Here is a 26,412-nt window from a genome sequence, read left to right on the forward strand (position 1 = left end):
TACGATGTTCGCTCGCTCGTCCCCCAGCCAACCGACCAACCAACCAACCAACCGACCAACCAACCGACCGACCGACCGACCGACCGACCGAGGGAGGAAAGTATATTGACCTTGGAAGGTGCCTTTCCAACGCCACCATCAGCCCATGCTCACTCCACACCCGAGGGAGAGTTCTGGTCGGTAGCATTCCGCCAGCATCATCGTCGCGCCATCGCGCATTGGTTCCGCAGCAGACTTCGGTTCCCTTGGTTACTGGCTTGGCTGCTGCTGCTGCTGCTACCATTATCATGCGGGCGCTCGTGAGCGTTTTCCCCCGTATTGGTGTGCTACGAACCACCCCCGCGTACGCAAACCCCGACCCAACCCAACCCAACCCGGCGTGAGTCACTCATTTCCCTGGCCCCTCGCGCCTTCAGTTTCGATGTTCAGTCGGGAACGCGCCGCAGCATAAATAGCTGGGGGCAGCATGCAGGGTGCCTCGGTTTTATGCTCACCATCGGCGCCCGGTGCGTGCTGCTCTCGACGCTCGCTCCCTTTCTCTGTTGAGAGTGTCTTTCCCTTTCTCTTTCTCTCTCTCTCTCACGCTAGGTTCATTGTTTCCATGGCAAACGTTGAACCGAGAAGCGAACGACCAATGTCGAGCCGAATGCTGCGAGTTTTTCCTTGAGCTCGCTGGCGCTCTCCCTCCTGGAGTGTTCCCGGTATGGGTCCCATGGTGGTAGCATATAGCCACTCATTTGCTGCTGCCACCTTCACTGCATCTCGTACGTACAATGCGCGTTGTCGGGATGCATGGCTGGGGATGGCCTTCGCCCGGCGAGATGGCCTCGGACCGGCACCACCGGCGCGAATGCACCGAACGCGAATCCATCCTCGCATCCATTGGTGCATCGTCGTGCACTCCCTGCGTGCCTTTGTGTAATGGAACAGAACAACGGAAATGAGCACAACATACACACACACACACACACAGTGTTCTGCAAAATGATGAGCCCATCGTCGTCGTCGTCTTGGTCGTTGTCCGTGCGACGGCAGCGAAGAGATCGATGATGATGGCTTCCTACCACGGTATCTGCTGTCGGCGCTGAAAAGATGAAGGGAATATGCGGGGCTAACCAGCATAAGCAGCAGCAGCAGTATGAGCATCGTAGGCTTCGTCGGTTGCCCTGGTGTGGAGCCCGGCGTCAAAGTTGATTGCTCCAGTGGTTTGCTGAGGTCATTGAATAGTGTGCGCGACCATCGAAGGACGCCACCGCTCAGCTTTGCGCAAGAAATGCTGGCTTTTTCTTGCTCTCCGAGGTTTGCCCCAAGCCACATCACCAGCCCCGTGGCCAACCAGCGAACCATTCACCGTGTCGAAGAGCCAAGTGGTCCAGTAAGTGCGCCGCTGCTGTATAGTAAGCGGTGTAGTTACTCACTCCTCCGTTCGCTGGTTCCAATGTTCTCGGTGCTCTGGCGAACGATGCTCAATGAATGATTAGCGCATGTAGCGTGTGCTTTTCTCTTTTTTTTGCTGCTTTTCATTTCATTTCGAGCCTCCTCGTTCTTGTTAGTTGTGCTCTACTGATTTGCTAGCATGTTTTGATTCTTTCTCAAAAGCATTATCAGATTCTTTTTGTTTGTTTTTTATTCTCGTTTCTGCTCTATGTTGTTCCATAATCCAGTGGTCACACCGTTTTTTCAATTGTTGAAAACATCCCTTTTGATGTCACAATCGGAATCTTTGACCCAAAATTTACATGCTACCCTATATTAATTTATCATATGTTTAATTTTTACATACAGCCGTTTTTGAGGTTTATTTCAAGCTGCCGAATTCAAATGAAGTTCATTTCCATTTTGAAGATTAAATTGTTCATTTAACTTAATCAATCATGTAGGGATAAGTAGGCCATATTATCATTTAATACTTTTTTTTATTGAAAGCATGACTTCCTGAGATGCAAATCGTGCGTCCTGTAATTTCTAAGGTTCTTTCATTTTCTGACAATTCAACAATAAATCACGAAGTAACGATTCCAGGAAATTTTAACGATCTGGTCTGCAGATCGGTGACCTGTTCTTTGTTTTTCATTTCTTCTTGCGATAATCTCCATACTACCACCCACAACAGGTTTAGCCTCATTCGTGCCTTGTCGTTAATAATTAAATGTGACTTCTTATTGTGCGGAGGCAACGGTCTCTCGGTCGCCAGTCCAGTCCTCTTCAGTGACGCATCTTCCTTTACGCTTTGTTTCCTCGTGCTCATTCGCTCGCTCGCTCACCCTAGCTTTCCTGATCATTGTCCTGCTGGCATGTGGACAACGACATGAGCCCCCAGGACCGCAAAGTGTGGCATGTTGTTGAACTCGGCCGTCGGCCGTCGTCCGGCGAACAGCCTCTTCCTTCCGATACGGCAAGATGCTGCAACTTCTCGCCACTTCAAACCGTTCATCGACCGATCGGCGAGAGACACAAAGAGAAAGAGAATCGAACGGAGTACGGACCGGAAATGGCGATTTGAGAAAGTTCATCAACTACCTGGCTGCGCCCTGGCTGGCACTGGCGGAGCGGAAGTTGATCGCTTCCAACGTGGGTTTTCATGATGCCACGTGGCGTTCCTGGAAGCAAAACTCGGTTGCACCCTTTCATGGCGCTCCAACAGCTCCAAGCATCGGGGGGAGTAGTAGACGGTAACTAGGACACTTGCTGGGAGTTCGCTTTCCCGGTTATCCTTGCGAGCGCGTTCGTTCCCGTTGTTTTATTGTATCGAGCTCAAGTTTTTATTATTTATGTTTGCCACCGATGTACGGTCGGTATGTTGACCCATTCCACACTATATACTCACTCTCTATCGCTTTCCCTCTCTATCTCTCTCTAGCTCTCTCTCTCTCTAGCTCTCTGTTTTCCGCACAAGTCCTCGTCGTTGTCGTCGTCGTCGTTGTCGTCGCTGTTCGAGTGGAAGTGGAACGAACACGAAACGACCATATAATAATGACCTGAACCTGAAAATGCCACCGAACACGCGGGGGCGGAGGGTTGCTAGACGGTGGCGCAATCCGCGGGGTGACATGATGAAGAGGGCTCACCGCCAGCCAAGTTGTTGACGGAACGACGGAACTGCGACTCTTTCTCGTTCTCTCTCCGGTGTCCGGACGACCCACAAAGTGCCCACTCCATCGAGTTGGCACTGGAGTGAGAACGACATGAGAACGATGTTCTGTGTCAGAGCGCCAAGCTGAGGACCGCAGGGAGGCGGATCGGCTTCGAAGGAGCAGGCAGGCAGGCAGGCAGGCAGGGTCGTCTGTCTGTCTGCCATTGACCACCTAACCGACATGGTGTGAGGAGCGAAGTGTGCGAAGCCGTCCTGCCAAATATTCCGTATCTGCGCAGGACGAGGCACCTAGATTTCGGTTATTGACGTTTGGACGGTCGGTGTCGACACTGACGACCGTCCTGGTCGCCGGACTCTGGTGTCTGTTATGTCCAGCCTGGCTCCATTAGCAGCCATCGGGCTATCCAAGCAACACAACGCAACAGCAAATGAAGCGAGGAATTGGATTTCGGCTTCGAAGACGAAGGAACCTAACGATGTCAGACGGATATCGAGACAGGATTACGAGACGGTGCGGTGGTTGCAAACCCAGACATTCTAGCCCTCTCCGTGGCGTGGCTCTAGGGGGATTTGCTTCGTTGACCAAATTGCGTCGTCTCGTCTATACTGTTCTCAATCCGGTTCCCTCTCATTTCTGATGCTTCGATCCATTTTTGCAGTCCTGCAGTGACTCTACTCTGTTCGCACCCGGCACAAGTTTCGCAATTTGTCTGTGAGCCGGCGAGAGAGTGTGAGAGAGAGAGAGAGAGAAAGATACATAGCGCGGGAGAGAGTAGCAGAAATCGAGAAAGAATGAGCAGGAGAGCAAGTCATCGTATGAACGATGAACCTGTACCAAGGGCAAGGACATACGAAACATGCGCACTCGAGTACCCGGCGGCTGGCTGGCTGGCTGGCTAGCTGGCTGGCTAGGTAGCTAGCTGTCTGGCCCTATTTACTGGCCCTCTCCGGACTCTGGTTCCTATATACTTCGCTACAACCAACACCAGTACACCGGTGTACGCCGCATCGATGACGACGGTAAACTGCAGTCCGTCCTGATCGTCTTCACCGCCACCGCCACCGACGTCCTTTACATCTGGCGAGTTCAGAGTCCCTACTCCCATTTCCAGCCCGAACCTAGGGACTTCCTGGAGTTCGTCGCGCCTTCCCCGGGAGGAGTTCCGGTTAGTAGCCTGGAATTGATTATTACTCACACTACACGGTTGCCAACCAACTCCAACTGCTTGCATCAGGCTCTCGCCAAAAACGCCAAACGAGGCCTACCGGCAGCAGCAGCAGCAATGGCGCGACCCCCAACCCAAAGACCTACTTTTACATAGTACGCTAGACCGGGTATCGGAAAGGGAGGAGGGTTAGAGAAACTCTCGCCTGGTACGGGAACTACGCTTTCCTGGATTGTGTGTACCACGAGGTGGGGAGCAACTCGTGGAGCACAACCTTTGTCCGTACCAGACGCTGACTATAGGGAGCTTATTCCTACTACTCCCGGTCCAGAGGGGGGGTTCAGCAGCTAGTCTGTCTGAGAGGCCTACACACCCCAACTGGATTGCGGATCCTCACACTACCGATGTCTGGCCGATATTCCTACCCGTCCGGCCTCTAGCCGTCGACCAATCCAATCGCCAAACTGGGTAGCCATTACCGCTTCTAGGACGTGCTAGCCAGCAACTTCCCGGCAGGATTCAGAACATGAACCGCTAGACGCCGTCGCTACATCATGTCTGGATATTCCGCCCCTCGGGTCCGGGAGCGTAAAACGTACATTGTGGCCGTGGTGCAGATAATGGGCGACGTAGAAATGGCGCACAGACTGATGTACTACATCCTTCTTGGCTCCCCCCGCGCTTCCTGTCTTCGTTCTGTCTCTTCCAGCAGGACGCATTTTACAATCTCCGGTTTCGGTGGGGATGCGGCGTATGTCCTAGAAAGCCAGTCAGCTAGCTAGCCAAAAACCATTCTCAGCATTCAGGAAGGTAGGCAGACAGGAGCTATGTGGTGTCTTATTACTGGTATTACTTACCAGGGGCCTCAAGTAGCTCAAGCCGAACTTCCCATTAACGAGTACTTACGGCTCTGGGAGTTTGGGGCGGCGCCTCACAACACACAGTCCAGTACATGATGTTTTCCGTAAGGAAAGGGATCTTTGCGACTTGTCGTAAGAGGATTTTTAGCTTTTTTTTTGTCCTCCTGACTTTCGCTAGCAGGTTCAGACGAGAAGCTATGGAATCGCTAGGGTTGGCTGGGATAGTTTTCAGTGTCTGGCGCAGGACTGTGCGGTCTAGGTCCAAATTCCCCTAGAGGTTTGGATTGTGTACTTTTTCCATTGATGCGTCATTGCACTAGAAACTCTAGATGTATTTTAAAAGATTCTCTCTTTATAGTTACAGTTTCCTCCTTATTTTGAATATAGATACTAAATCTAAGAGTATCCTGGAATACCTATAGGAACTCAAAAAGGGACGTACCGTTAAGCGGTCAACCTTCAAATCTGGTTTCTGAAAATTCCGGCAACTTGTATTCTGACCTCCTCTGCCAATCATTCAAACTCGCCGATCTCCAAAAAGAGTTAGACTCCTGACCGGATCAGAATCCCGAATTAGCAGAACTGCATCGAACAAAGCGCGATCGCCGCGCGGCAGCTTGAGACAGCGAAACGAAATTATGTTTCCCTCTTTCTCGGAACTGCTCAGAATGTAGGACAGAAAAGGGGAACACCGTCGAAAGACAGGGCCTAGGCTATGGTGGTCAGGAAATGAGGATTCCCCATTCGCAGGCTTCTCGAGGGATCGATCTTCCCGAAAAAATAAAAACCGTTTTGCGATCAAAACCGTCTGCTGCTCACCTCGCGTGTCTGTGCGCAGCCCATTAAGCAGCGTTCCCGGAACGGGGATTAGCGCCGTCGAGGACGCAGACGCAACCGCAGACAAGGAGAAAGCCGACAGAATGCCACGCAAGAAAATAAAAAAGGGCAGCACAAGGCAAGGCGCGAGCTTAACTTCCGTGGAACCTATTATTCGCCTGTTTTGCCCTCGCCCTGCGGCCGGTTCGAGTTCCGATTAGCGAATGCCGTTAGTGTGCCAATAGGAAATGGGGGCATGGGAGATGTGGGCCACAGCGTGATTTACGGCAGCTTCATTCAAACAGCGTTTGCCATCGTCGCGACCTTCAGAACCATTCACGGCACTCTCGTCTCTAACTCCGCAGGCCCCTTCCTTCCATCCATCCTTTCTCTTCCTCGCTTCCTTCTGGCCAAGCCTCACTCAGGTGTTCTCGGGGATTGCGTTGAGTTGCGTGGTTCACGCTCACTCGCTCACCACCACTTACGGGCACCCGCTTCGACGACTTACGCCACTTTCCCTTTTTGGTGTGTATGCGCGGCCATTCTACGCGCGCGTTCTAATTCTAACGCAACCAGCATTTTCCTCCCCAACCACGGTAGACCGGTTGGCCGAGTGAGGAGTCAGTCAGTCAGTCAGTAGGGGATTGATAAATATAGCGGGTAGCGGTCGGTAGGCAGTGCGATCGTGTGTGAGATCGTGGTGTGCGCGGAACTTCAAGGTTTTCCTGTGTTCGAGAGCGCCCGGTGCGCACGCGTTCGTTCGCGACATAACGGTAAAGCCGTTTACGGTTGCGCGGCCAGTCCCAGTGGTGGTGGTGCAACGACAAAACTGCAGCCTGTAGCACCTCAACACCTCGACGCGTGCATTATTGATGAGGCATTTTACTTACACTGCGTGTAGATGGGTGATGGGATCGAAGGTTGGTGTGGAATGGAGGAATCGGTCTAGCTCACTTCCTCACTCGCTTGGTGGCTCGCACGCACGCTCGCCTGGTTGGGCTTATCAATAGGGCAATCGGAAAGATCATAATCAGTGCTTTGTTATTGTTGCTAAACGAACGAGTTATGGGTTTAGTTCTACTTATTGCCTTGAAATTTTACAGAGATCTGTCCTCACGCACACATCGCATCGCCCAGCTGTGATTCACAATTTTTCTTTTCAATTTAATAGATTTTTTTCTTTTTTGTGCTCTTTTTGATAATGTTTTTAATTGCTTTACTTTCGTTAGGAATTGATTCACTTCATGATGTCTCTTCAAAGAAACAACCCACCATAGAATGACGCCAAAGCTGTACAACTCCTGACGCATGCTACCTTTCAATGACTTGGAAACAAGTTCTCTAGTAGCGTAGTCTCCAGCCAGGGAGTGGTAATTCAACGTCATTACGTGATCGTGGTATACAATGAATGGCGTACGCGTTGGTGTTTGGTCAACGGATCGCAGGCACTCGATTGAGTTCCGTCCTTGATCTTGCATCATTCTTTTGCGACGTCAAGTGTCATAGAAGTCCAGCTTGTCCGGCGAGGTGATTGGAAACATTCCGGCAACGGCAGCAATGACGTTACTCACCAACAGCTACCTGTCGTCCTTGGAGGATTCTAATTGCAATCCGCTTTCACCTGTCGCTAGAATAAGAAACGTAGCGCCACGGACCACCACCAAACGGTGGATACCGTCGAGCAGTCCCCGAAATCTGGACATCGACTGTTTGTCTCGACGGTTTGGGTGACTTGGGTGCCCGTTCCAGAAAACTGCGTACAACAATTATCAGAGCACTGTTGTAAAGTCAAACCTTCAGGACAATCATAAAACTGTGTTTGCAAAAATTGTCTCAGAGAGAAAGAAAGCCATTTTAATACTTTTTCAAAAAAATGTAAGAGTTTTCATTGCAATATCATACAGAATATACTTATTTACAGTAGAGGAAATTGATACCGCCAAATGTCTGAGGCAGTCTGCAATTAAAACTCTATTTAAAAACTCTGGCTACTATGATAAGCAATTTAAGCGGCAGTACCAAAATTATGTGAAATCATTTGTATGAGCTAAATGAACCGATAAGTAGTCATGAATTATACTAAGTGTTAAGATCCTTGCTAATGATAAGGCCTTTTTAAAAATTAGATTAGTTAAAAAATTTAAGATAAACCCCATAAAATTAAAGAAAATCCTCAACTTTTACTACCGAAACATAATAAAACCGTTGTCTGAGAACAGGGGCGAACACCTTCCCTTGCGTGCTGTATGAATGGAAAGGGAAAACCCCGGAAAAAATATCCTTCCAGAAACTGCTTTCCCGTGTCCTGTGTGGTGTGATATCCCCGACCCTTGGATTATGTCTGGCCCCTTCCATTGCTCAAAAGGATATTCGTCTCAGCGTCCGGGGTCGTTCGCAGCGCAAGGTGCTCTTCGCGCCGACCAGAGCAACGCTTCGCAGGTCCTTCGATGCTGCAATCTGCGACGACGACGACGACGACGACGACGACGAGTGGTCCTGGGCACAGGACGGGAACTCTGCTGGTTGCACCTCCTGCACATAGTGCCAACACCATCATCAGACCGCGGTGTCTGTGTTGGTGTCTGTCCTGTCGGTGCATTTGGCGAACGAACAGGAAAGGAACACGAGCTCAGGTCCTGCTCTCTCCGCGAGGATGGCTCGTGGTACCGGGTGCAACGCATGTGAAGTGGCCGTGGCAAGGGGAATGTTGTGTAACGGGACGGGGCACCGGGCACCGGGCACATGGAAGGTCGTGGACTCCCGGCACACACACACCGATGCGCGTGCACGTTGACAGACGGTGGGTGCGGTGACAGTAGGTGAGTAGGTTCCGGGGAGTTCCGGTGGCGCGTGAGCGAGCGAGAAAGCCGTACAGGAAGGCATGAATTTAGGTGAGTCGGAAGATACAGTGAGTGATTCCGTTTACGATGCATACGTTCTCGAAAAGGTGTTTAGTGTAAATTATCCAGATCATTTGTATTCCAAGGGGTTTTTTGAAATTTTAAAATGTTTTTTTTTTTGTGAGAAATCTATATTCCTTGGCATAACATCGTAGGAACGCATCCCAAGGGATCATCTTCAGGAGTTTTCTGCTGTTTTCTGTTACACACTGTTCCCGGGTGGGGGAGTGGTACGGTGGAGAAAGGTGCATTGATACACAGAAGGGGGGGGGGGGGTCTGATGCTCTCTCACACAACAATAGAGAACGGCGAGCCCAAACAACGCCCCGGCACCTCACACCCTCTCAAAGCCTGCTGCGGTTTATGTACTAACTCACACTGCACCCTGCACTGCACAGCCGCCAAGCAGCAGGAGGAGAACGCAGAGTGCATCGACAAACCGAAGGGGGTGGGGGATGGTAGGCAGGCAAGGGGAGAACGCACCATCTCGCTCGCTCGCTCCCTTATTCGCTCGCTCGCTCACTCACTCACTTATTCGATTCTCTCGCGTTCTAGAGAGAACAAAACGCAGCACGCAGAGAGACAGACAGAGAGAGAGAGTGCGCTCCCGGAATGGAAAAGGAAACACAACAGCAGCAGCAAACAAGGGGATGGGGATGGTGGGCGACTCCCGGAGTGGAAAAAGCGGGGACCAGACCAAACCAGACCAGACCGGGGGGGAGGGCTCGGCCGGTCCGCCATTGTCTCCGCCGCGTTTATCATCCTCATCGCGTTGAAGTACGGGTGTGTAGTGGAGTTGCTCTGAGCGTGAGCGCGTTCGAACCAACCAACCAGCAGGGCACCGAGTCCAGGCCGAACGAAAGCGAAATTTAGTAAAGGAAAATCCTTCGAATGGCCAGGACGGCCACTCCCGTAGCTGCTCGTCGTCGTCGCTGCTTGTTGGCTGCTGTCGTCGTCGCGCCGGTCGCTCGTGGTCGTGGTGTCTCGCCGCCGTATGTGTTGTGTGTGGTTTTTGGGGGTCCATTGCGAAGCCCAGACTCGTTCCGTGCGCTCACTCACCGGTCGATGGTTGCTTTGATTTCCTGATTAACAAAGGTGCGTTTCATTACTCGTGTATGCGTGTGTGTGTGTTGACCCCCGTGGTGACACAATCACAGGCGGTGTGGTTGCCACGATGGATGATGATGTCAATCGGTCGGTGGTGAACCGGTGAAATCGAAAACAAAACGATACAGAACCCAGAAGCCAACACGCACGGAGCACGCACGGACGGATTATGCGGCGCTCATCGAAACAGAACGGCGAGGAAAATGAAGAAGGTGCTGCGTCAAACGCAAATCAAAGCAAGCCGCGCAAACCAGAGGAAACCGGCAGGCAGACAGCCCCCCGTCCTCCCTCCCTGCCCGATGGTCTGCTGATTTTTTTTTATTGTTTTGCCATTCTGTTTTGTCGCTCCGTTCTGTTGGTTCTCACAACACGCCTGCTGCTGCTGATGCTGCTCATCGTCGTCGTTGTCGCTGCCGTTGTTGCTATCGTTGTGTTGTGTGTTGTGAGTGTGTGTGTGTGTGTGTGTGTCCGCCTCCCGTTGGGTCGGTCGGTGGCCTTGAGTTTGCTCCGCCAGGGCCTTGACCCGGTGCCGAAGTGAACATGAACCCTCTTCTCGCACGCCGCCCTCGCCAACCCACCGACGGGGCTTCGGTGGGGGAGCGTTCGTTCGTTCGCTCCTTCGAGAGAGTGTGTGCAAGAGAGAGAGAGAGAGCGGGATAAAAACTGGTGACCAACCGGGTGTCGGAGCGAGATCGTTGCATCATCATCATCATCATCTCCATCCGATAGGAATAAAGGAAAGCCAGCGGCCCCAAAGGAGCCGCGGTTGGTCCAGGGCGTCTTTCCAATAATCAGCGAAACAGCGCAGCCACCTTCGATTGCGTGATTGTGTGTTTTTGCACAACGAGGAGTCGTAAAGCGGTCGTTGGGAGCTGTCACCTTGAACCATCCCGGTTTCCCGGTTGAACGGTTATCCCGGTAATCAGAACCACGCGTAGCGCGGAATCATGTGCCGGAGCGAATATTACGGTGATCCGCTTCAATCAAAAGTAATAAAACTCATATTCAAGGTGAAATGGTGACCATGAAAATCGTTTCCCGGTGTCTTTTTATAGAACGCCAGCGAGAAGGAGTGAGAGAGAGAGAGAGAGAGAGAGAGACCGAGCGTGCGAGTGTTCGAATCCGCCGCGAGTGTGAGCGAGCACGAGCGATGCACGATGGCGGTGAGTTCCTGCTCACTGCTCACAGACTGCTCATGAGATAGCTCATCTCACCTCGGCTCGGCCGTTTCTTTAGAACCTCACGCTGTTGGGGACGACCGGGCAGAACTTTCGTGTTTGTGTCGTTCAGTGCGCTGTTGTAGATGTTGTAATTCGATTTTTTCGATACCGTAGGCGGGCGGACGGACGGACGGACAGACGGATGAACGGGGGATCATTTGAATATGAGAAAGTTGCCCTCTGCGCCTCATCCCGAGTGGGGGAACACATTGTGTTGCGTGTTCTAGCTGTGAGTGTGAACGAGATGACGAACAACGTTCCCGTTCCTTCTCTTTCACTGTGTTGCTCGCCGTTCTAATTCGATCAGATGATTTTGGGCAATTTGAACAACAAGACGACGATCGCTGTTGTCTTGTCGATCAGGAAAAGATGTTCGGCCTGGATGCGATGCAGTCTCACCTGCGTGCAGTCCGGACGAAGAGCTAGTGTGAAAAGTAAAAGTTCTGGACAACTCCGCGCGAGAGCAGCAACAACAGCAGCGTGACGGAATTCAAATCTAGTAGGCCAGTCAGCCAACCAGCCTGCCAGTGGTGGTGATGGTGTGTGCCCTCGGGACCGTGACGAGCAGCATAAATGGTTTCTGAAAGCCAATCCAAGTCAGAGTGAGAGAGCGAGAGAGAGCTCCGTGCTGTTCCCTGTTCGCTTACACCATTTCACGGGATCACGGCGCAGTTGACAGGGCGGGCGGACAGCAGCTCTTTCTCTTTGCTGCTCCTTTTTTCGCTCTTCCCCTTACCGTGCACCACCCAGTGGCGCGTGACGCGCGTGTAACCAACCACCCTGCTGCACCCCAGTACTCCCCCTTTTTTCCACCCTCTCCTTTCACCATGCGTGTGGTCGTCGTTGTCGTTCCTGGCCTTCAAAATTCTGTGTTCTGTTGTGTTTGTTGGCGACGATCGAGCGGCCATGCGAGCGGCCACTCACCAAACACGGAAACGGCCAGCGTGCGTACGTCGTGCGGTGAGTGACCGTTTGCGTGTTTTATCTTTTGTGTTGTTTTTTTTTTGTACTCAAAAGAACCGCTCGTGTGTATGTGTGGCTCGTGCCGTGGTGGTATTGGTGACGACGACGACGACGACGACGACGATGACGGCAAGTTTGCCGAAAATGTTGACCTTGAACTCGGTCGCGTTTCGAGCGAGGAGCGCGCGCGAACTCGCCTGTTGTGGGGTGCTGGCGTTGAGCCGATGGGCGGCAGGGACACGGAGGCCGCGGGGTGGTCCCCAACGACCACCGCGTCGCATTCGTTCGTTCGCTCGCTCGCTCAGCGCAGCAAGATACCGAGGACGAGGACGACGACAGCGCGAGTCAGAACGGCGAGAATTGGCGACCGTGTAATTCGATTTATGCGAGCAACAGCAGGCGATGCGGCAAGGCAAGATCCTCCCTTTTCGGTTGCTCCGATTGCTGTTGTGTCCTCATTACACACCTCCTCTCACGTCATCTCCCCGTATCTGAAGTGCATTGTTTTGTGTTAGAACGATGGGTACACAAACCTTCGGGGGTTTCTCTGGTTGTGGTTTCGAATCGAAAATTGTAAGAAAGTGACAGAGAGGGAGCCCCACCATATTTTCCACAATAACGTGTCTCGCCTTCCTCGCCAGCAATGGTTATCCAGCGCCTGCTTCGTCGCCCCCAAACCCGTTCTCCGGCGAGCCAGCAACAGAGCAACAATGACAACAATGTTTGCAGCAGCAGCACCAGCAACACCTGACACATTGCCCTCGAGAAGTGTACTAGTGTGGTAGTGGATCTCTCGAATCGTGTGTATCGATTGCTGTATTCCTGTTTTGCCAGAGCAGCGCGCGCTCTTTCCTCTGTGTAAGTGAACTCGTGAAAATGTGTCACTAGACCTTGAGCTTGAGCTCCCGTCCACCTACCAACAGCAATAGCAACAGCAACAGCAGAAGCAGCAGCAGCAGTAGTCTACGAACGTGTCTGTGTATGTGTGTGTGTGTGTAAAGGCCAATCATCTCGCAACAGTGGTCCTCGGGAAGGTCCTCCTCGCTGTAGGCAATCCTGTGGGCGCCGTTTTCTGCCAACCGCCAATATTAACAAACTTACCGGGATTTGGCGATGGATAAGCCACTGGGAATGTTGTTCCGTTGAGCGTTGGTCAAGCGCAAGCACACCCATTAGTTCGTTCCCGAGAAGAAACAATAGAGCAACGGTGCCGAAAAATGGATTCCCAATCGAAGTGACATCAAGGTCGACGACGACGACGACGACGACGTCGACGGTTCCTGTTCGTTCCGCATATTGCAAGAAACCGGAGCTCTTGGAGGAAGTGCGTCACCAGTGAGTGTGCGTGGCATATGTGTGTATGTGTGTGTGTGTGCTGAGTGGCCTCTCCAACAATTTGCCTTTTCGACGTCGCCTGCTGATTACACACCTCCTGTTTGCTTGCCCAGGTGTGTTAGTGCCTGATTTACATGTTGGCTCCCAGCCGCCTCTTCCGGCCCTTGAGTAAATCAGCGAAGAGCTGGTTAACCTCCTCCGTGGCGGATCAAAGTGAGCCTTGCGAGTAAAGTGTACCAACGAAATAACGTTTAACGCGCCCCAGCTGTGCTTGGCGAGTGTTTGAAGAAGTTTGAAGCAACGGTTTCGAAAAAAAGGAAGGACAAAGGTCCACGCGGATTGTGTTTTGCTGGCGGTCAAGGTCACGTTTGCAAACGGGGGTTTGCACTCCATAAAATAACCGTAGTCCGTGGTTCGTGGTCCGGGTGATATGCAGTGCATACCGGCCGTCGCTGAGCGACGTGCTAGTGAGAATATTCGCCGTACGGTGGTAAAGTGCGAGGAGCAACAGCCAAAGGATCAGCTACCGGTGGAAAAAACGGATCGTGCTGGATCACCCCGTGGGCTGCTGAGTGGCAATCAGTGTATCGTCTTTCCGCGTGAGGTGAACCGAGTGGACAAGGAAGAGATAGTGACAACAACTTCGCCACCGCCGCCTCAACCTCCACCACCGCCACTAGTGCACCAAACACCTTTGATGATGCATCCAAAGAAGACACTCAAACTGGCCATCTCGATGCCATTGGTTGCGGCATCGGTGACGGCTGTCGCAGCCGCTGGTGGTCGCCCGGGACTTCCAGTAGCTCCAGCGTCATCACAACCTTCAGTACCACCACCTCCACCACCACCACCACCGCCACCGCCTCCATTGGCCGCTCTCCGGCTCGATGAAGATGATGCTGACCGGCCGGATCCAGCATCGGCTGCAGCAACAATACAGCAGCTCACCTCCAAGACGGAACCTTGTCAAGGCCAAGGTGCAGCAGCAGCAACCGTCGTACGATCGGTGATCCGGGATGGCCGGATGGTGTATCAACAGTCGGCGGCACAGGTGATGGTAGCTTCGGCGGCCCCTTCGGCCACGGCCAGTGACCATCATCCTGCCAGTGACGATGAGGATGCTGAGGAGGAGCCAGAGCGCAAACGTCAAAACGGAGGAGCCGATGACGATGTGATCGAACATGAAAGCAATGGTCGTGTAATTGTCGTAGCAACGAATGCGGCCGGAGTGGTAATGCATTCCACGGGCCCTCCTCCTGCCAATCGCTCTACGACCGTCTCCAGTAGCAAGGGACATCAACAGTCGCAGCAACAACAGCAGCAGCAGCATCATCAGCAGACATCCATGCAACCACCACCACCTCCACCGCCACTGAAGGTGTCGAAGGGTGGTGGTTCGGTGAGTGGCGGTCACGAGGAACCGTCTAGCTCGATGCCAGATTTAGGTAAGTCGTTGTTTATCGATTTTTAACGGTCAGCTTTTCAAATCGGTTACCTCGTGTTTTTTTTTAACTGTCAACCATGCGCCTCCATGATCCTTTTTGGGGATCTCTCGATCACGTTAAACTTCCTGTTACACCATACACGAGTCGTCAAGCGCTAAGATGATGATTAGATCTTGATTAAATATTCAAAACCCCCGCGCGTGTGTGTGTGTGTGTCACATGCTCACCTGAAACGTATCGTCGACCGTGAAGGTGAAGACGATGTCGTCATCCCGCGATCTCCGATCCTCCGATCGCGTCCCGGAAGCGCGCGGTGCCGAATCGCTAACGAGTATATTTTGCCAATTTTTGCGCTCGCGATGGGCAGCAAACAAAAAAAAACAGGCACCCAAAAGCTAAGCCAGCCCGCTAGAATCCCCCGGCACTGTTTTGAAGGACACACACACACACACACGGACGGACGGACGCCCGTCTCGGCCGTCTAGGGGACAGACTTGCCGTTGGTCATCTTTTTTTTTTTGGCACGCGTCCATTCTTTTCGAATACCTGGGCGGAGCTGGTGTGGATGGGTGTGGGATGCGCATTCGGACGGCCAGCTGCGTGGTGTGGTGGCGATTGAGAAATCGTAATCGTGGAGTGTGACGGTTGGATGGATTGGTGGATGGAATGGACTATATTTGGGATTGGCGGCGTATCATCGCGGATGTATATTCTGCGGCTTTGCTATTTAAGGAAATGTCACTCTTGAGATGCGAGATCGCGATCTAGTTATTGCAAAAAAAAAACGACAAATTAAGGCAAATCCTGAGAACAGGAAATGGGGCGTCGTGATTTTAAACATGTTATTCTGTCTTGAAATTGATAATCAAATTGTACAACAACCAAAGCGAGAGAGAACTGCTTTTTATTATTAGTTTATAGCATTTTGAAATAATCACAATCAATCAAAACTGTGCACTATTGTACTCACTTGAAAGTTACACATTTGGGGAGATTTAAGTTGCTTTTAGTTTAAGTTATTCCTTACTTACTGTCTCTGTATCTGGTACACTCATTTCGAAGAAGGTGAATGCTGTAAATTGAAAAAATAATTTACACATATCATCAAATGCAACAGAAAACATATTTTCAATGCCTTTTGCTCTTGCCAGACCGCCTTTTTGCGGTATAAAGCCAGCGGCTTTGATGTCGCAAATGACAAGCTTTGAAAGTAGAAAATTTTTCCCGGAGAAAACAATTTTAAAAATCAAAAATTCTCCGGAAATGTATAAAATATAGCGTATGGAGCTTACAACAACAAGAGAATAGCTTACAACAACAATACTATAAATTGCTGCAAAAAAAATCACCATTCCAATCATTCTGTTAACTACTGACAAGCAATTAAATTTGGATCGAAACTGAATCCTCTCAACTCAAGCTCTCACTTCCATAAGAAACGTTCGAGAGTTGAGCCGATTACGTAGCACTTATTCAAACGAAACTCCTCCTCTGCGGCGGAGTTTTATTGGAACGACCGCTCCAGCCAAGTAGGAAGGAACTCGAGTAAACTCTGTCCGTGTCCACTGTTTAACCACCACAAGCGGCCCCTTGACAGCAGTTCAACAGCTTTGAAGCTTGACGCGTGACCTCGGGTGAGTGCCAAGGTGACAACAGCGCCGGGCTGGGTTGGGCTGGATTGGGCTGGACTGTGCTGACCCCTCGGAAGGCTCTAGACCCACACGAACCGTTACGGCCGTTGCGTTGTTGATCCGCTTGGCACATTTGTTTATGGCGTACTACTGGGAGGTGCGGAGAACCGTTGCTCGAGTTCGTGACCAACACGAGGCAGCACCAGTAGCTGGTTTAAGGGTTGCCGTAGGAGTGTTGCAGCATTGGATTGGAAGGATAGAACTGCGCAGTCCAGCCGGGTCTCCACCGGTGACGACGACGACAACTACGACGACGACGACGGCACTGACCGATGGTCGGGTGTTTATGAACTTACACGCGACGGGGGTCAACCTTCCCTTTTGGTGGGGCTCGCGGTCTTCAAAATAATAATATTTGGCTTTGGCAGCAACAGAGCCTTCAGAAGGGGGGGGGTCTCTCTTCCTCTTTCTCGCTCTCTCTCTCTGTCTCTCTGTCTCTGCACGTGATGCCTCGCCCTGTTTGTGTGACCTTTTGGGGCGAATGTGCGAGGCGCTGCAACAAACATAACCCGCTGCCCGTGTTTCGGTTGTTTCACCTTTTTGGCGAACGCTAATCCCCCCAAACCAACCAACCAACAGCCAAAAGCCACGCCACGACGCGAGGATTATCAGATCGACATTTCAGGTGTCCTTGGTGTATGGCTGGTGCTCCTCGGTATGCATGCATGCGGGAGGCATTGTTTGGTAGCTTGACCTTCCAGTCACAGCCTAACCCCTTCTGGTTCTGGATGAGTCTCCGTTTGGGTTCACCTTCAACCCTCGGTAACCAAGGCCAATGCCGTCCGCAACATCGGGTGTGTTTGTCCGCAGCAGGCGACCATCGGCCTGCGACCGCCATGGTTCGTGTTCGTGATGATTTATGCATTTGTACCGCCCGCCCGACTCTTGCTGGCCAGCTTTCGGGCTTTTCACTCTTTCTCTCTCTCTCGTGCACACTCTTCTCTCTGGAACTCTCGGTGAAAATGCTTCATGAGCAATAGTGCCAGGGAAAATCGCTTGGTGCATACCCGCCTGCTCCAACAAGTGTGCTCACCATTTTCCGGACTGCTTTCCCCGCCGTGAGCACCAAACTTTTGGATCGATTTAACGAAAAGAAAGTTTGTAAAGTGTGCTACTACATTTTACTAACTCCGGAATCAAATCGGTGATGTTAAAGGATAGTCATTGAAGAAGATCCTGGACGATAGCCGCTGATGTTGTTAAAGCCGTTCTTCAAGTCGATCACGACAAGAGTTGGGATACAACATAAATCAAGAAAATGATTTTATCACTCTTTTTTCGATTTTTTTCGCACATTTTTACCGCTCCGGGTTCAACCGTCATCTGCTCGACATTTTCAAACTGTTCGACACCGACAAATTTCGAGCACTTTTGTCGAGGTGAGTTTCTCACCAAACTCACCTCGAGCGATCGAGCAGTTTCAAATGGTCGAGCAGATGACGGTTGAATCCGATGGTGGTAAGAAAATGGGGGGAAAAATCGATGGCGAGGTGGTAAAATCCTTTTTACATTTTTCCTCAAATTTTGATCCCTTCAAACGTATTCTGTGAAATTTTCTTTTCAATTGTGGCATATAGATATAGATTTTTTTAAATTCGTTATTCATGAACGTGATTTAGGCATATGATTATGCTTATTAAAGGTACATTAACAATTTTTTCATTAATAATTCATTCATCCACTTGTCACCAACGGCTAGGTGCCCGAATATCAACAAACTCGTGATCAACAACCAGCCTTTTACTCTTTTACTAACAAGAAATATGTGAATTACGGATCCACCTGAAGAAGTGTATACTAAAAAAAAGTACATTTCTGCGTCGCGAGAAGTGTTTTCGATTTTTAAACGAAACTTGTACTGCTTGTTGAGTAACAGACCATTTATTATACTTTCTCTTCCTATTTCTCGAATCATAAAAGTGGCCTAGTGAAACATATTTACTGTATTATTTTGAATAAGAATGTTGCCACAGAACCGACAAACAAGACGCTACCCCCCCACTCTCAAGGCAATCAAGAGCGCGATCGAATTCGAATGCGTCAGAGCACGTCTCCAGTGGTTGATCTTCAAACGTCCTGTGCTGTGCCTGGCCCGTTGCGTTGCCTTTCGGGGAGGGTGGGTTCGAGCAAAAAGTTCGATGAACCGGCAATCGTCAAAGCGAGCACAAAAAGGGAGAAACAGAGAGAGAGAGAGAGGGAGAGCGAAGAGACAGAGAAAGACAGAAATTCCAGCAGCTCATCCAACGCAACCGATCATCCCCACTCGCGGTGTCGGCGGTGTCTTGGGGCGAGCTTTCGGAAGTTTCCTTCTTTGCTGCGTCTTTCGCGAGGAGCGCACACCGCCACCGTATCTTCAATCTCGGTTTCCACCTTCCTTTCTCTACCCTATTGGGGCGCTAGAGGAAGTGCCAGTGGGCCAGTGGGAATAGCAAAGCGTGAGCCACGCGGGGACGCGGTCGGTGGTGATCCGCAGCACGACAGTTCAGACCCTGGCAGCAGTCGTTGACCGGATGAGTGTTTGAACTATTAACTTTATTGTAGTGGTGGGGTGAGAGGGGGGCGGAAAAGGGAGGGGAAGTGGTTAGTTGAGCGATTCCTCCCCCACATTGCCTGTGGGCTCAACGAAAAGCGCTGGGAAATGAAACGTTTTTTTGAAGGAAAAATATTGCTCCACACGTCGGTCGAAGGGAAATGTGTTTCTGGGACCAACGCCAGGCAGGGCAACGAACTTTTCGAATTCCACAGCCCCCTCACTCTCTGTCTATCTCGCTCTCTGTCTCTCTGTTTGCTGAGGCAGATCCGAGAGGGATCGCGATCGCAGCGGGTCCAACGACCTAAAGGCCCAGCTTTGGGGAAAGTAAAAACCGAAACCGAAGCGTCGCGATAGCAACGATCGTTCGACCAACCACCATTCCGATGCACTTTGCGCCCGGAGGGTGGTGGGTGGCGAAAGGAATTCAATGGCTACGAGCAAACACACACACACACACACACCCAGCGGAGGAGGAGGAAACCCTTTCGCTGGGCGCATGGAAAGTGCACCGCCAGTCGGTTCCACCGACAGTTCACCTTCGTGCATTGCGTCGTCGGGCGGGTGAAGCATGAAAATTGAAACAAAGTAAATAGGCCAAGCTCACCCAGCCGGAGGACTGGCGTGGGCTGCAGTTGCCATCCCCCTTCCCTTTCCCTTTCCCCCCTCCCCGCTCAACCCTCCATTACTCCAGTGAAAGTGATACACTTTTAAGGAGGAATAAATCGTCCGTTTAATTGACATAATTTTTGCAACACGCCAGCCGGCCACGCGACATGGTTTTACATTTTCCATGGTCCATTTATGGGAATTGAGGGTGCCGCGAGAGAGGTTTTAGTCCGCGTCTGTACCGTGTTAGTTTGCAACTATATGGAGTTTTCCACAGGCATCGTGGTGGTTGGTTTCAGAAACGTTATACTGATGCTAAGAGTCTGTAATAACGTGTAGGATATGAAGAAAACTTCTAGAAGCAATGAAAAACGTTTCAAAATACGATGGACACAATAACATATAGAATGATGTTTCGGGAGAACAGAGCCCTAGAAGAGAGGATAATAAGACTGGATAAGAAAGAGATAAATAAGAGCAAAAAACTCGTGTTAGCATTAAAACATAACATTTTGCTCTTCGAAAGCAACGACAACAAGAAAGATGAAACACGTTAAACCAATAAAAACATAAACAGAAGAGACGAGAGAGAACAGAACCGAACAGCAGACCACAGCGGGGATAATAAACACAGCGCAAGAATCACGAACTACGAGGGCAACATAAATGCAGCGGCAGCTGCAGTTGTGTGCAACGCCGTACTCCAGCCAGCTCTTGCATCCAGACGACGTGGTGCACGATGGATGAGTCAACGAACCGCGAGTGAGCGGTCATCGTCGCGATCTTCACCGCGCGAACAAGCACGAGAGTGGAAGGTTCATGACCACCAACCGCCGCTGCTGCTGCTGCTGCTGATGGAGTGCAACGGTGCCAACGACGCCACGGCTGCTCTGCTGGCTATAAACTGCATCCCTACATCTCTCACCCTACCGCCCCCCTGCTATGTCTGGTTGCATTCTCCTTTTATTGCTTTTCTTCGTTATCGCTTTTAGAATTGGAGATGATGTCGGGATGGGTTTACGACCGACTGATCGTCGTTGCACGATCGTCAGAAAGGGAAGCGGTGGTTCCAAGCCGTGGGGAGTTGGTTTGCGGTTTTTCTTTTTTGCATTCGCGATCCAGCTGCTGCCGTGATGCCGCGGCCACTGATCTTGGCTCGTGACTTTGGTATTATTGAGCCTTGAGCCTAAACGCTGAACGCTCATGCTCATCATGCTCATCGCTTCATGCGCTGGTGTCTTGATCGTAGCATCGAGTCTCTTTTGAAACAGATTCCCACCCCCTTTGGAACACGAACAACGTGTCTTCACCACGTCACCACCGAGAAAACCGAGAACGAGTTTCCGATTAAAATCTCCCAAAATGTCGCCCGTCGTAGGCGATCGCGTCGCGCTGATTAGCATCTTTTTGGAAGCTGGAATCCCCAATCCCCAATTGCTCTAAAGACCGCACGCGGGGGGCGCCTTATATGGGCCACACGGCGTGACGCGTGAATACCACTCCGATTTGGTTCTTCGATCTCGAAACGTTCGTTCTCGGCGTTGCGCGGCGAGCCGGAAATCAAGAAACTCGCGCGCACCGTGGAACAGGTTTTCTTTTTTTGCGGGAGCCATTTTTTTGTGAGTTCGAATTTGAAGTTCTTGGAGCAGCAGTAGCAGCAACAGCAGCTGGCAGCTGCTAGTGGGCTGGTCAAGAACACGTTTCACGATTCTTGGGATGTCGAACGTCGGAAAGGAGGAGTGCTCAGTGTGTTTCGAGTTTCGGAGCGTGAGCTAATGATGATGCGGACACTGACGCAATTTGACGCAATGGTGTTTGCGGAACCGAATCCCACCAAAAATTCTGGTGGTACCGAAGGTGTGGCAAGTCACGACCATTCCGGCGATGCCCCGGTGCCCGACTTTAATTAGTTTTCGATGCGAAGTTCCCCAAATTACTCTGTTTTGTTTTTTGGCTTTAAATGATCGTGACGCTCTGTTGAACGTAATGTTGCGAATCCAAAATCGATTTCTGGCAAACTTTGATATCCAAACGGATAACTTCATCTGGAAAACGTTTCGTAATCCGGTAAATGAGCGCCAGTTTCAACACATTAGCCAATTGGCCGTCCAAAAATGGTCCATCGCAATCGCAACGATCGCTTGAAGATCGTGCTGCAGCATTCATCCCATCCATCAATCAGCTACCGGATACTCCGGTTTGGTCCCAGCCCCTCATTTCGTTGCATTTGGCCAAAACTCGTGGCGTTTGTGTTTTTTTTTGGTATCCGATTAGTTGTATTTCATTTCGCAGAGTTTATGATTGCACACCGATCGTCGCTATCACCAATCGATGGGCTCTTTACACCCAAAACCAAAAGCCAAAAGCCAAAAGCCAAAAAAAAAACAGTCAAAAAACGATGAAAACAGCAGCACTTTCCCCTCTTTCCGACACTGCCGGAGCGTGTCTGTGTCAGCTGGAAAAATGCATTTTTTATGTCTCAGTTCGTTTTCACCCTCATAGGCGCGCGCGCGACAGCAGCTGGCGGGGACCTGGGGATCCGGAGAGGGAGGGACCAGCATAAGCGTTCACTTTCAACCGGCGACCGGCGAAGCGAAAGTGTTTCTGCCGCCGGAGGGGCCTTTCTTCGGGCGCTCTGCTTTCGCACTTTCTTCTGGTCGTTGCCGTCGTCACCGTCGTCGTCGCCGTCGCCGTCGGTGACTTTCGCAAGAGGCCATGACCGCGCACCATCAGCCGTGGTCCAGCAGCAGCCTCCTGCTTCTTTCACTCACTCGCTCCGATCAGGGGGAGGGAGATTTAAAGCATATCTTTTAATGTTGTGCCACTGGTTTGTGTGTGTGTGTGTGTGTGGCTTTAAATTTCTTTTTCCTTTTGGGTTCGGTGAGGTCAATTCAGGTGGTGGTCGGTTCGAAAGTGCACTTTTCGGTTGGTCTGGGTGCGCGCGCCGCCTTAGTTTTCTCAACCGATTCCTCCGGGCGGTCAACTTTCTTGGCCAGGGATTTGACCCCACCGGCCGGCCACCGGTCACGAATGCATCGGCAGCAAGATCGTTGGCCCTCGATCGTTGGCCGAGCGAAATCGAAAGCTCGGGCACACTGGTATTAAGATGCGCGATTAGAGACGATTAGGTTGTTTTTTTGGGGGGAAGGCGGCGGACAGTAAATCAATAAAATGCGGGTTTTTTATGATTTATTTATGTTTTGAAGGAAAACAATGATTACATGATCCTGGTGGCAGTTGTGACTGATTGGGGTTCGTCGTCTTATATGTGAAAAGACAACTGGTGGCCAGTAGTCAACAATAACCTCTTAATATCATTTGACGTGTATCTGCATTAAATTCGATATCCATAGAAATTCATTTGAATTGTTTATGGAGTAGATCCAAGAACATAACATTAAACTAAAGTTAATAGTAACGATCACTCCTGTTAAAGCTATAGCTTAATCTCATGAATGATGGAGTTTATAATAGAAATGTTTCTTTATCATCCTTATTATTTACATTTCATGATATATTGCCACGAGTCACACACATAAAACCATTTTATTTTGCGTAAATATTATGGAAACTCGTTCTAAGGATAAATTAAAACTCGGAAAAGATGTTTTGGCAACAATTTATCCTCATACTAAGTATCTTTGACAAAACAGGTTGAGCTCTTGTGGCTCTTTGAAAAAAAAAATCCACAAAACATGTCAAATTCAATCCACAAATTGAATCGTAATGTATAGAAAACATTGTTCAACTTCTGTTAAATCCGGATGTCCCAGAGCCCCCGAACCCTCGGGTTCCAGTAACATCTCATTTCGACCCAGAAAAGCAATATCTCCTACCAGTCCTTACATCAATTTTGCGCACTCCAGAAAATGAATGTTGTGGCCCTTGTTGCACTTTTGCTTTCCCTGATAAGGCAATTTCGACTTATTGCACTCTGCTCCCTCTGGTGATTGGTACAGGTCCGTGCTTTTCGGACTCGAAACGCATCGCTATCAGCGTTGGTTACGTTACACAATTTATTGCAACAAAAGAGAAAAAAAACAGGAAAAACGCAACCAGATAAAAATAGACGAAAAGTGCGCGCGAGATTTTGATAAACAATTGTGATGTGGGTGGTGGTGCTGCATTATAAAAACAAAAAAAGGGTGTCGGTTGGGGGGGGCGGAAGAATAAGAAAACCATATTGTTGTGCATCATCTGCGCCGTTGACAAGCAAAACACACCCAGTGACCGAGTGCCACGCGGTGTCGCGCTCCAATGCAGTTGGCTCCCGGGCAGAAAGGCAGAAAGTGAGAGGGAACGAGCCTAGTCTTATCAGCCAGCCGCACTGAAGAGCAGGAGGAGGTCCGTACACCTCCTGCCATCAACATCTCGAACGAACGATGCGTGCGCATGTGGTGTGTCTGGAGCGGAGAATACCAGAAGAGGAGGGCCGGTGGTGGTGCTGGTGCGGCGCTTAGTCCTTGAGAAAGTTCAGCACTTTATCTCGGTCGTTGACACGGCGGTTATCAGCAACCGTCCTTCTCCTCCAGTCATAGCTCCACCACCCCCGGGGGTCCATCGACAGCTTATCAGCACACAGTCAGTCTCCACACAATCACCACCACCCATACGGCGGCCGCCGCTCACCATCGCGCGCTAATGTGTGGTGTACATGGCAAGGCCGTTACCAAATTCATTCCCTCCTCCCTCCTTCTCCCCCAGGGTCGTCAGTGCCAGATGTGTCCGTCTGCGTGTGTGCGAGTGTGTCCGTGTTCGCTGCGATGCCCTTGAAATGGTACATTGCGTCGCATGTTTTTTTCACGACACCCCTCCCCACCTCCCTCCCCCCCTACACACCACCACCACCTTTCGTGATCGCGATAGCAAACGGTGCTAATGAGTACGGCAAACCCATTCATCGTCATCGCCATCGTCATCGTCACCGGCAGCGTTCTGGTTGCTACTCGCTACAACTCGATTAGACGCCTACCGGGAGGGAGAGCAGACCTTGCCATGACAGGGGTTGCTCTTTAGCGCTCTGTGCATTCGAGTCCTTGCGGGGAGTCCCTCTGTTCAATCGTGTTCGATGAAGAGTTTCTTTGACGAACTGCAGAAGGAGGTTGATATGCGTGCAATTTTGCATTATTACTCGTATTATCCACTTTGTTATCCACTCTGCTAACCACTGACAAACTATCTAAGGTAATGTTTATTGCGTTGTAGGACATGTTTTATATGTTTCTCGTTTTATACTCTTCAATCGCCGTTTAATAATGTGTTTTCTTGATTGATTCGTCCATTTTATCCTCTTTTCGAAATTGTTTTACATTATTTTCTACTCAATTTATATTATAAGTAAAAAGTAATGCTGATGATCTAATGCTAGTAGATATTTAAGCAAGGATCATCGTAGATAATGTCGCGTGTAATGCATTGCATTCGTCATTGCAGTTTGCCTACCCCTTCCCAAAAAAAAAAAAAAAACTCTGCGTGGCACATACCGACTGTGTTACTGCGCTACCTACGTAAATATGTGATGATGATGAAATCGTCCTTGACTCGGCACCCCCCCGCCGGGGCGGAAGACTCGGACATCGGGATCGGACGGTCATCGGAGGCGTAATACCCCCGTCCTCCGTTTGGATCTTTGCTAACCCCGTCCGCCGTCTCGAGTGGCGGCACAAAAATTCGCACAAAAATCTAAATTTAATCATCCTCGAGTGAGCGCGACGGGAGCCGGCGCTGTTCAAGGTCAAGCCCCGCTCTCCTCGCACACCACACACATCGACTCCCCGCCTAGTTTGAGATGAGTGCTACTCCTGCTGTCTGTTCGAAATGGTATATTTACACAACCGTGTTTTTTTTTTTTCGTTAGCCTGGCGCGCGTATAGCACGATTGCTGCTAGCGCGAAAAATGTGTGGCACTGGAGCACCGGACAAGATCAGACCACACCAGACAGGGGGGAGTGCGGGGGTGTGAGAGACAGACAGCAGCATCATCAGCAGCAGAGGGCACACACTCAACTCAACTCAACCTCAACCTCAACTCAACCCGCGATGCTTTGCGATTGCGCCCAATGAAATCATGGTCGATGTTGCGTGCGATGTTGCTCTCTTCCGGGATCTCTTGCTCGCCTTCTCTCTCTCCCTCTCTCTACTTGTGGCTTGATCTATTTGCCCCTGTCTAATCATAACGACGCGTGTTCTACGTTCAAGGCCATCCGGATGACGGAAGTTGTTGTCGCACCGTGACAAATACCATCGCGATATGAACCACCGTTCGTTCGTTCGTTCGTCACCAAATAGTGTTCAGTTCTCGGTTTATGCTCACAAGACAGAGAGAGGGAGAGAGAGAGAGAGAGAGAGAGAGACAGAGGTGTGAGCTCCCACGTTCGACACGTTCGTTCGGTGTTTTCATTTCGCATAACAAACGCGACCCTTTCCGGCCCGGTGTGCTGTTGTCGGTCGAATCCGCACGGTGAAGGTTGCCCGGATAAGATAAGAGATTCCACAAATAAGGGAGGGTACGGAATGAGCCTTTGTGCGGGTGGTTAACCCACTAGCCCACCTTCCCCCCTCTCTCGGGCACTGACTGCACTAACATACACGTTTTGAGTCTCTATCGATTGAATAATAAGCGCGAGTGAGCGCTCAACACACACACGCACGAAAGCTCGTTGATGGAATCCTGATC

The 26,412-nt window shown here is 50.6% G+C and overlaps 1 protein-coding gene across 6 annotated transcripts in view; it reads left to right on the forward strand.

Annotated features, from left to right (window-relative positions):
- The first annotated feature begins 9,733 nt into the window (after positions 1–9,733).
- Positions 9,734–26,412, forward strand: part of LOC125954943 (ecdysone-induced protein 75B, isoforms C/D) — a 93,087-nt gene continuing 76,408 nt past the window's right edge. Inside the window, exons 1-2 of one of the 6 annotated variants that reach the window (XM_049685647.1) lie at positions 9,734–9,931; positions 12,768–14,906. In XM_049685647.1, coding sequence (XP_049541604.1) covers positions 13,892–14,906 — 1,015 coding nt within the window. In that variant the 5' untranslated portion in view covers positions 9,734–9,931; positions 12,768–13,891. Of the gene's footprint in view, positions 9,932–11,234; positions 11,252–11,299; positions 11,393–11,648; positions 11,663–12,105; positions 12,124–12,240; positions 12,700–12,767; positions 14,907–26,412 lie in introns of those variants that run through there. The other 5 variants (XM_049685651.1, XM_049685648.1, XM_049685652.1 and 2 more) reach the window with 5 other exon arrangements.

This window comes from Anopheles darlingi, chromosome 3, assembly GCF_943734745.1.
Source record: "Anopheles darlingi chromosome 3, idAnoDarlMG_H_01, whole genome shotgun sequence".
Lineage (NCBI taxonomy): Eukaryota > Metazoa > Arthropoda > Insecta > Diptera > Culicidae > Anopheles > Anopheles darlingi.